At 46.5% G+C, this 11,764-nt stretch overlaps 1 protein-coding gene across 1 annotated transcript in view; it reads right to left on the bottom strand.

Moving 5' to 3' along the window:
• Positions 1-3,026: 3,026 nt before the first annotated feature.
• Positions 3,027-11,764, bottom strand: part of LOC119442410 (myosin heavy chain, non-muscle) — an 81,905-nt gene continuing 73,167 nt past the window's right edge. The window contains exon 5 of the mRNA XM_037707284.1: positions 3,027-3,277. Within this exon, the coding sequence (XP_037563212.1) occupies positions 3,027-3,277 (251 nt within the window). The remainder of the gene's footprint in view (positions 3,278-11,764) is intronic.

Below are 11,764 nucleotides of genomic sequence, written 5' to 3'. Positions count from 1 at the left end.
ATGGTCGTGGGTTCGAGTGTCTTAATGACCTATATTTTATTTAGCTTTCAATTCGCTTTATTCACTCTGCCTTAATACACTGTCACAATTTACATTGCCTTAATTGACGTCATCAACTGCCTCGAATCACTTGGGCTCCCCTGAATTTTTCGACCATCGTGTGGTCACGCCAACGTCGCCTACGCCGTATTTTGCGCCTCATGAGGCATATAATGCGTTCGCATTAATAATTCATTAGTACTAATCACATACAGCTGATTACAGCTACTAATCAGCTGCTTACGGCAACTAATAAGCAACAGCGATTAGTACAGCGCAGCGCGGCCGGCCAGGGCTGCCGGGGACCTGCACTAAGGACTTCTACAGCGCTCCCCGGGGTAGCGCAGCAGCACTTTCACAGCTCAGTAAAGTTTTTCGATCAATCTGCTAAACCTGAGGCAATAAGAACATTAAAAAAGTCATCGGTGAAAACACTTGCTCTTTCGTAAGTTGCGAAGTCAGAGGACCCGAGCGCCTTCGCCAACACAGAGCTGCACCGGCGTAGAGCTACCTTAAAGGGCGACTGAATTACTTAAAAAAAAGTGAGCTTTCAACGAATTCTCAAAGTTTTACACCCCTTGAATACACAAATCATAGTTTAACAGGAGAGTAGTCATCGCTAGTCGCTTTAATTTAGCAAAAACCAGCGGGAGACGCCTGGGTCGGTTCACGGGCTCTAATGGAGAAAACGAGCTTGACGTCATCATAGGTATCGACGAGGTGCGTGATTCGAATAGAGCCCTCACGTGACCCCTGTATTGACGTCATCCTCGCGCCCGGACTTTCGCCGGTACGCTCGGCGCGCGAGGGGGCGGAGCTTCAACGAAAATTTAAACGGCGATTGCAGCGCTGCTACGTGCTTAATCGAGAAAATAACTGCAGGAGTTTAATTGTACTGTGACAGCCTTCCAAACCCCCGTAAATCTTCCAATTCTAAAAACATCAGCTTCCTTTTAAAGCCCCCAAATGTTCCAATAGTAGCGCCATTCTTAGATCTTGCCGCCACCGCGCTCTCTCCGGCGTTTACTCCTCGCCGCCTCCTGTCACCCCAGCCTCCTCCGGTCCCCCATTGGCCAATCCGTGGCCATTCCGGACGCACGCGTTGCGCTTTTGCATATTTTTTTTTCTTTCCAGCGCGCTCCTATCGTCATTTACGACCCAGTGAAACGAAAGTGCTCTACGCCCGAAGGGATTGTTCGAGTGCGATAGCGGACCACATCAAACATGTTAGGGACGTGATGCCCTGCTGCTGCGCATTAATGTGCCGCAACCCACAAGGCGAGGGCAAAATGCTTTTTTTGTTTCCCATCCGGTGAGCGCAGCGCACGAAGACTAAAACTGTGGTTGCATAGGATCGGGCGGGCTTACTTCGATGAGCTTGCAAAAAGCGCATGGTTTGTGAAGAAAATGGCACGGTTCTTCACAACTTCTTTTGAACCTAGTTTACGCCTGCGCTTTAAAAAAATGCGTACGTATGTGTCCATGTTGTGCGCGGTTTTTAGCGCGTTTAGGTGGACGCTTTTTTTTCGAATGTGTTCCTTTTGTTTCATATAGTTTCGGTTTGCCGCGAAATTTCTCGTATCTGCCGCTGGCCTGTGACTCAGAAGCGACTTTAATCAGGCCATGTTTTGAGCTCCACCAAGATTTAGAACATTCTCGACGCGTTTTCAAAGCTCAATAAGGCTCACAAATGCAGTCGTTTAGCGTCAATGTATGCGCGCATGTTTTCATTTGGTCTGCGGTGTTTAACGTTTTTATCGGCCTGCAGCGACTAAGGTTATGAGGTAGGTCGTAGTGGATGGCTCCGGATAACTTAACGTACTTCACCCGGGGATGTTTAACGTGCACTTTGATCGTACAGTACACGGGACTCTTGCATTTCGCCTCTATCCCGGCTGCTGCCGGACGCGACCTCGGAATCGTAGGGATGAGCAGCGGCTACTCGCGCGTTTTATGTGCGGGATTATCATAGCAGAGAAAGGCCGCAAAGGACTATAGAATACAGACCCCTGATAAGTGTTAACATTCTTACTGCTAAACATTAACATTTTTATGAACCCAATTAAGTAAATGGGTATCGCAGGCGTCATTTGCACTATACGTTGCCCTCTATCTCTTGCGACAAATAATTTCGCGGTTTTTGATTATGAAGCGCGGACGGAGTTGCCATCCTTGAGCACCCTTATTCAACCCATCTTAGAATTGTTTGGTTGTATAACCCTCTTGTTGAGTTTCTAATATATATGGTTGCCAAATAGTGTTCCAGTTATAGGGACACTGCTTCCTTGCGATAACTTCACAAGCAAAAGAATGCAAACGTGCGCCGTACGTAGAGCAAATATTACCACTTCAACAAAAGCGTTACTGGTGCTAATAGGGGGGAGGGGCTATAATTATGTTCGAAACCTCTGTCCATTTGTGTCATCGAGTTGGTTCTTTCTATCACGTTCGAACCTCTTGCGCTGTAATAAAACAAATAAATGAAAACAATTTCATGTGCTGCGAAAACTTCCAGTACGTTGTTCACATTATCAATACCGTCTACGTGTGCAAACGTTGCTCATGGCCGCCAGAACCCGTGCATCAGCGACACACACCTCTAAAATGCGCAGACCACAAGCGACCCAGTTTCTAAGCACTGCTGACCGAAAACACTTGCAATCTTTCTCGAACCGGCCGAACCAAAGTATACTGCAGGTAGTACGTAAATGAACCTACGAAACCGCGTTTACATACTTTCACGCAGTGAAAACTTGTTAAAACTCTGGTAAATACGCGCGTGTTTGAGAACGCCGCGCACATGTGCCGTGCTTCGGCAATACGAACTCTCCCCGTGCGGACGCTATACGCCTTAAATAATGGTAATTTTACTATATTCTTCTGCGCAATTCCAAAACGGCATTATTAAGGCCCAGTTACTGACTGGCGACGCAAAATCTCGCCGCAAAAATAAATGAACTGAAATACGTGAACACCAACGAGAACTATTACTGGGTGCAGACCTTTTGCTGTTCGAGAGCGTGCAGACGTTCCCACAGCTCGTGCAGCTCCTCTTGCGATGGTACGGCGCCCCCGTTGCCGAAAGCAAATGCAGGCTGTTCCAACCTGTGGCCGAGGTCTGCCTCTTCGCTTCTCAGCCTGCGAAGCTCTCGCTTGCCGGAAGATCTTATTTCCCGCAGCCTCTGCACGAGGGCTCGCACCTCGTCTTCTTGCTGCACCGCTATTCGGCCTTTGGGCTCTGTTGGGAAGATGACCAAAGACGACGTCACGACCAGCAGGCTCGCGAAAAAAACGATAGAGGGCCAGCTGCAGACACGCACTCGGGGCACAGCTTGCAAGCAAGTTTAGCCAACTACTACTTCAGAACATACTTGTCTGATGTGGAGGTTTTCAATATTTGATGCCAGTCAATGACAGCTTGAGTCATCTTTCGGAACGTATTTAAGTTCCACGCTGCCAATCTTAACAGAATCGTTGCCTTCGTACTCTATTCCGGATTTTTCCTCCTTCGTATTGCATTCAGTCAATAATGAAGTTGTGCGTAGGCTTCAAGCCTCTGATTGAAGTTTTTGTATGTAAGAGAAAGCATTACTGACGGCACCAAAAACCAATAATTATTACTTTCTAATTTTGATGAATCATGAGAAAATGCACAAAGCACCGCGCTTCCACGTTGTCCTTATAGATGAATAGATTATATATATATATATATATATAAAGAAGAGAGAGAGAGAGAGGAAGCTTTAGTCAAACGCGTCTGAACATTCAAGAATAGGTGTAGTGCTTGTTCTTCACTACAGCCCACTGCTCATCAGTGCACATTCCTAGGCGTAGGCCTTTTGCGGCCACAGACGGCAGTGTAACAAACAATGACCTACAGCGCATGGTCTGCGATAAGCTGGTAGCACAAGCCAGTGCGCAAAATTAGTAACCAATGGCTACTAGTTTTGGCACACACTACTTGCACAAGCTTCACGGAATGAAAAACTGCACTATATTTTCCAGAAGAGGAGTCAGTGCAATCCCTGCAATCAAAACAAAAAATGTGCATTGTCACCCCCTTTTCCACTCCCACAAAGCAGCTGCTGTCCTTGTCATACTACAATGACGAAGCATCAGCAGCATACCGTTAATGTGGTAGCATCCAATCAGTCTCCAGCATACAAATAAAGGGGCTGCATGATAAAAAGATTTATTTTTCAGGCTTTTCCCTTTCAATGTGCGCCAATTGATGATAGAATGCCAGAGAAGTAGTGACATTCGCTTGCGTCTTTTATATATTGACAGGACCTTCATCACTTCAGCGAGGTACCGCGCCAAATGGTACCTTGTGTGAAAAGGCAAGTACCTTCAAAGGGACTAACTAATTGAGACTGTGGCCGTAAGATGCAGCCTTTTTTTGTGCTCCCATGAAGGGGCCGCATACTTTTTTCTGTCTTTGGAAGCCCGAGAAGGCTTCGTAACACAGAGAGAGGCCTAGCGTTGTGTCTTCCCGGTACAGCGAGTGTACAAAATAAGCGACAGATTTCAATCGACTTCAACGCACTGACGTCGACAGGCATAACACAAGATCTGCCAGAATTTTTTAAAGGCCAACTACAACAAAATTTTGGGGCATGTAAAAAGCCCAATTCCTATTTAGTACAAATACAAAGCAGCCTTTGTGCAAAATATTGCCTTAGAAACAGTAGTGGCCTACACGTCACAAATATCAAGCAAGAAATAGAAAAATACCACCACTGCTGTTCACCGGAAGTCACGTGCAAACTGGAATGTCAAGAAGTAGTGCAGAGCCACGCCATGACCCCAGAGATCAGGCAGCGCTTACAAAGTGCTGAACATTTTTAATGTCCGACTGGGATTTACGTCGTATCTTACTACCAGGTGTGCGCGTTGCCTACTTAGGTGATACCTAAAGGCTGTTTATAACAAAAGCAGGCATTTAAAATCACTGTAGTTTTCACAAGATTGGCTAAATTGATAAGAAATGAGTAGCATATACTATTGAAGCAAAGTGAGGTGTGGTTGCAGTTGGCCTTTGAGACTGCTTACAGAAACAACAAGAAAAAAACGTCACAGGCCTGCGCGGCACACGAAGCACAGTCACAGCGTAAGCTTGTGCAGCGAGCGGCTTAAGAGTAGCAATTTCGGCACCACGCACCATAGGGTCTTCGCGGCAAAGCCTTTTCGCCTCATTTTGACGAGACCGATCTCAACTGTCCGCCGGCGCCGACGACGAGCTGCGGTTTGTAATGCTCTCTGCACAGCAGTCTCCTGAGCCCGATGATGCTTGGTTATAGCCGCGCATGTAGCTCTACGATATTCGCTTCTTCAGCAGCGGTTCGTACCTTGCGAGGAGACGCCATAACGTGTAGCGAAGAGGTACCGTGAATACGTGGCGCACATCTCACATCGGGATCGCGTTTATTGCGCGCCTCGTCTGAATCACATCTCGTCGTCTGCGCCTGTGCATGCGGCTTTTGCAGGCGTCTTATCTAGATGGCCCCACCATACTGGCGGAGGCTCGGGTCGTTTGCACCTGCGCGCCTGCCTAGGGCGCATTTATAGGGCCTATTTTTGACGCTCATAGCAAGCGCTTGCGTGATTCAGTGGTAAAGTATCCGACTCCCACGCAGCGGACTTGGGTTCGATCCCGGCGGAGACCAGGTACTCTTTTTCGCATTTCAGGCGATAGCGGTTACGCAACGGCGGCGGCGGACAACAACGTGAACCGAAACGGCTATGAGAATGAGCCCATAACAGGTTACGCTCTAAAACTGCTCCGCAGGGCTCGAACGAAGCTTCCCGCGGATTTCCCCTGGTCATAGAGTTTCTCGCTATATTACCTAGAGGGAAAAAATCTGGCACTGCTGCGCTGTGGTATGCACGGGAATGCCGGTATATTGTGACTTCGGGTTCACATCGTTATCGGAGAGCCAGTACGCCTTGGAGACGCGCCTGGATAGCACCGTTCTGCCTGTCACAATGATTCATTCCCTGATGAAACACAGCAGCAATTAACTAACTAGGTAAAAAAAAACTCTTTTAGCTTTATTGTTACAGAAACACATGTTTTGTTTAATTTTGGAGGACATATTATTGGATGTACAATTACATGAAGCGTAAAAATATCAGCTGGCCGCTGAAGTTGGCGGACAGATAAGATTCTCGCTCGTTTTGGAAAACTTGTCTGTTCTTGATTTTCTTCGCTTGATCCGGCATTGTAGGTTAGTGAACCTTATTGAGAGATGTAATATGGATGAATAAAAGCCTTTTATGTAGACTTTGATTTAAGATGCATTATTTGTGTAGCCATATCCACGTCTTAGACTTAGCCCCATTCAACACTAGCCAGCACAAGCCTCGCAGACACATATCACGCCAGTGCCATGAAGGCACATCGCCCTTTCGGAAAATCGCTTAGATCATGGTGCCAGATTACCCTCTAGGTGTTGTAGTGAGAAACTCTATGCCCCTGGTAGCGCGTTAGCCGTCATCTGCTACGGCATGGTCGACATACGCGGCGCCACTGTCGAGGTCGTGCTGGCAGCGCCGAGCGGTACCTTGGAACGGAGGAGGAGGGAAGTGGCTGGCGCTGCTTTTAGACGTTGAGGAAGCTGGCGCTGAGCCGTGCTCTCCCAAGGCCTGCAGAAGATAGCGCCAACCTTTCTTTTATTGCTGTAGCAATTATATGGACACTCGAACCGGATTCCTACCGTCGGCGTTGCCATCGTCGTCGTCAGCACCATGACGTTCCCTATAAAGTCTAAGGGCGATATAATCGCCGCCACGCGCCGTATGTGCGAGTGAAAGCGTGCGATACGCGCGCATTCTCGGAGAGCAAACGCACGGCGGAGAGCAAGCGCGACCATCGCGCGAAAAGCCGTGGGGGGATAGGAGGTAGGGGGGGGGGGGCGACGTCGTGCTGCGGCACCAACGGCGCAAGGGCAACTAGCGACTCAGTCTCGCACGCGAAAGGAGGAAAGCGGGAAGGCAACGCGAGTGGGAGGGCGTGCCTTTTCTACTCTGTCCGCAAGAGCGCACTTGTACTTTGAGCGGCCGGTCGCCTCTTCGTTTTTATGTGCTGTGCTTTCGCCCGCTCAGTTTCCGTTGAAGCGATAGACCCCACGAACCTTCGCTCGCTGCTGCTGCTGCGCTTGATCACGCCAGCCTTTTGACAGCGGTTGTCTACGGTCGTCGAGTGTTTGCTTCTGCGCGTTGAGACCATGGTGGTTAATTCAGGTAGCAAGCGAATGTGTCCAAGTTTATACAGCCGATAAAGCTACTATGGGTACTTCGTTTAGCTCACTACCAATTTCCTATTGCAATTGATGCTTCGCCTTTCGGGTGAAACTGCGACTTTTTTTCTTATAATGAACCACTTAGTAGACATTGAGGAGCTTTAAGCTACCTGCGGCGCTCCTGCCTTCTGCAACAAACCATTGCAGGGGGGCGCCCACTATATAGGGCGTCTACAGAGTGTTACAAACTGAACCTAATGTAGTAACGTTGGCTGTTACTATAGGTATGAGATGCACTAACTAGGTAAGCATTTTCCTCTTGTTCTGCGCGTGCTTGCTAAACGGGAGAGAACAGATCTACCAATATACTACTAACATAAAGCACGACTTCATTTTCACACATGCAACAAACAAGTGGTTCCATCACTTGCACAGTGTGGTTCCTGAAAGGAGACTATCCACTTTATCATGTACAAAAGCAAGTAAAAAAAAGAGAATGAGCATACTGCTAAATAACCTACGCCCTCAAGTAGCTTTGAAGTTAGTTAAGAAGTTAGTCCAGCTGTGAGTTCAGGGCCAAGCTCACGGGTTCCGAAAAATGGCCATGACTAATGAAGTTCGTAAGGATCTGCCAATCAGCTTAGTAGTTTTACTAGCATCATGGTCACTCGAGCGTAAACGCTTTACATAACCCAAGGTTCAAACGAAGACATTTCCCACATGAAAAACAAAATAAAATAAGCGTTATTGCCACGTGCTAGCCCACCTCATGAATTCTTCAAGGTTGCGAAAGTAGTGTACGGCGCCTTGATTATCCGCCTGTCGTAACCCTCCGTACTTAAGCTCCGCAGACGTATTACTAACGCACAATGAACGAGCAGTCCTCCCTAATCTGAAACGCGAGCTCGCACTGGCACTGGTTGGCTTAGAAGCCATACGCTATCAATACATGAAACTCAGACTGCGTAATACATTCAGACCGCAGAATACTCACAACATACACCCGATGGACCAGATGTCAACTTCGCATCGGTGTCCTTTCCGGGCCAACATTTCGGGCACCATATAAGTGCTCGTATATAATTTGGCAATGAAATTGAGCAGAAAGAGCTCCTTGAGGAAGATTCTTGCCTCAAAATCGGTGAGCCTCGTTCGCCGCTTGACCATCTTCTGCAAGGACTAAAAAAGAGAGTAAGTTATACATATGTGGTACAGGAAAGCAATATTTATTATTTGCTTCGTACCCGCTTCGGCGGTAGCATAAAGTTCTGAAAACATGAAAGAAATAACGGGGAATAACGCGAACGATGGCGTATTCCTGAATAAGTATCCCATCCAGAACACTTCAATGTTATTTCTTAAGCAAGAAATATGAAAATGTGTCCACCGTAAAAAGCATCTCAGGCATTTTGTGGTATTGGTGCTTTCGTTGCGAGATCTATTTGTTCAGCTTAAAAGTACAACTTTATCGATCCCTTTAGGCATGGATAGAGTCCGGCGTAACGCCGGCGCCATGTTCATCACAGTTACGCTATGCAGGGGAAAAGAGGACGCTTTGCAGTCTACAATGCAGGAGACAAATTTCCAGCGATCCTGGCGTCGCATGCGTAACGTATCCGACACCGCTGGCCGATTCCTGGCACACTGGAAACGCCGGACTATATATCCGCCTATTTAGGAGCAGGTAACAAGCGAACAGCATTTCATGATTACATGGCAGGCATCTTTTTCCGCCTTCGGGAAGGCAAGCGAGCACGCTGATGTGTGTGAGGTGGTGGTGGTGGTCTGTGTTCAAGGAAGATATAGCAGCTTAACCCTTTAATGACGACATATGTAAAAAAACAGAAAAAATGCTTATTTTCTATCTAAATCTGCGAAGCACTTCAAGAACAAGCATAATAAACAAAAAGAAAAAAAAAGTTTTTGCAGCAATTTTTTTTTTTGCAACAGGGAGAAAACCCCAGGCAGGAAACTGGAAGTGGGGTTCACCCCAAGGCACCTAAGGCTTCATTTTCAGTTTTTATAGACAGCTCTGATCATATAAAAAACCATAGGTGTACATTTCATATGCTTTACATCACATGTGTGACACCGAAGTTGGATATCTTTCATCGGCCTGTATCCTATCACCTTGCTTTAAAAAGACAGTGAGTGGCGTGCCAAAATACTTCCTCGTCCGTGATGTTGCTCTACACTAACAAATGACGCTTGATGCATGTCATTCAGTGTTGGTCGAAGACATTTAGCCGGAAACTTCGTACTCAATATTGAAACTCGGCAAGAAAAAAAAATTTCCTGGTATGTTGCCTTTAGGCAACACTCGTCTGTAAAGGGGAAGCAACTGGAGGTATACAGAGTGTTTTCCTTTTAGGTGCACCAAAATGTAAAAAATTGCCTGTGGAAGATAGCGCAATTATAATCCTTGATCTAAACTACTCGACAACGCGGCCATTACTTCCATCAGAAATCAAATGTCTAATTGAAAAATTAACATGATTACGCTAAATAACTTTTTCATAAATTATTTGGCGGCACATTTTTCAATCCACGAATTATAGCCGCTGAGCTCGCAAGGCGTGTCCACTTGGCCCGAATTCTCGGGACTATAACAGTTTCGAGATAGTGTCAATGTGTCCGACGAAATGCATGGGCGTTCCAGTTAACCTTTCGAGGAAAACGCTGTTTTATTCATTAAAGCACAGCGTTAACTGGAACGCCCATGCATTTCTTCGGACATTTTGACAATTAATATCTCGAAACTGGTTCATTCCTGAAAATTCGGGCCAAGTGGATACGCCTTGAGAACTCGGCCGCTATAATTCGTAGATTGAAAGATGTGCCGTAAAATAATTGATGAAAAAGTTAATTAGCGTAAATATGTTATTATTCAATTAGGCGTTTTTGATTTTTCGTGAAAGTAATGGCCGCCTCATCCAGTAGTTTTGATCAAGGATTATAATTGTGCTATGTGCCACAGGCAATTTTTAAAAATTTGGTGCAGCTCAAATGAAACACTCTGTTTAGGCTACTGCAATGCTGCGTGGACAGTGTAGATGCAACATTGCAAATGTTTAACGACAAATAATTTCCTAGGGACTTTCAACTTTTGCGCATGCGGTATGTTTAAATCACCGACCCATCCCGAACATAGTGCAGCGTAAAAATGTGGGCCGATATGTCCTACCGGGGATATGCCCTTAGCACCGCCAGTCGCCAAGGAGTATTGCTTGTTGCCATGATGTTTCGGATATATTTACATAATGAAATTATAAATAAATAAAGTGCATGAAAGAAAACGTCCGCCGGTGGGATTGGAGCACGGTACCGCCAGCACAGAGTCCTGCTTCTCTAACCCCAACGTCACACAGGCTTCAGTCGAGACGCAAAATATAACAGCCTTAAGCAGAGCGTGAAAATGCTTGGCGCGTTTTCCGAACGTCGATTGTTTCCCGTCGGCCTGACCACGTGTACCATCGAAGTGCGACACGTGAAATACCACTGGCGGCGCTGTTTATCACGACAGTGTTGTCGGACGTGTTTTTAGCAGACGGGACGCTGTTGCTTCTAGCCGGGATGAGTCGCCTTGAGTGCTGCGTCGCGTCAAGATGTCTCAGCCGCGTATATTTTCAACCACGGCGGCTGGATAATAAGGTACACACTATCTTTTCCCCAAAAACGACATGCCTAATAATCCATATTGTAGTATCGGCATGTAAATCTACGAAAATATAAATATATTTGGGACGTTATCATACTTGAAAGCGTGGGATAATCGTCCAAATAGTGCAGTCGAAAAATGTGTGCCGCTCTCGAAAATAGCACCGTAAAAAAAAAAAAAAAAAAAAAAAAAAAAAAAACCAGTCCGAGAATTCTCCTACTGCTCTTACGCGAGAGGCGACGCGATTGTGTGCCGTGTGCAGTGGCTCCGCCTTTATCTGAATCTCATTTTGTTCAGGAAGACTGTCTTTCAATGAATTCAACTAGAGGATGGATGACTGAATCGGGTTTTATTAATCTCGCTAGAGCATCGATGGCACGGCATGGCATGACAGCCGCTTGTAACTCAGAAGACTGGCGACATAAGCGACATTGTGCGCAAGCGCGAACTGCACTTTGCTGATCCGATGCCGTCTGCTATGCCTTTTGCTTCAGGAGTGGAAACACGCCGCTTATGTTACCTGTGAGGCCGCATCGTGCACTGCAGCCAGACAACGCACCTGAAGCACTTTGCAATTATTGGCTGGCTCTTGTTTTCTATACCTCACACGTGCTCATACGTTTTAGTTCTTTTTTATCTTTATTCCCTGGCGCATGCGAGGGTTCCACTAATACGAAGAAAAAAAGGAACATGCATCATAGACGAAGCGTCTAATTTACACCTATTCTCAAAAATTCTTTTCACGAACAGGACGGCGCTGATCACCCTGGAAAGGCTTGTGTCCTTTTGGTGCGATCAGCATAGCAGACAATGCACGAACCGAAGT

Source organism: Dermacentor silvarum, chromosome 1 (genome assembly GCF_013339745.2).
Source record: "Dermacentor silvarum isolate Dsil-2018 chromosome 1, BIME_Dsil_1.4, whole genome shotgun sequence".
NCBI classification, from domain to species: Eukaryota; Metazoa; Arthropoda; class Arachnida; order Ixodida; family Ixodidae; genus Dermacentor; species Dermacentor silvarum.
The sequence above is the reverse complement of the archived record's forward strand: the minus strand, read 5'-3'. Positions and strand labels throughout refer to the sequence as shown.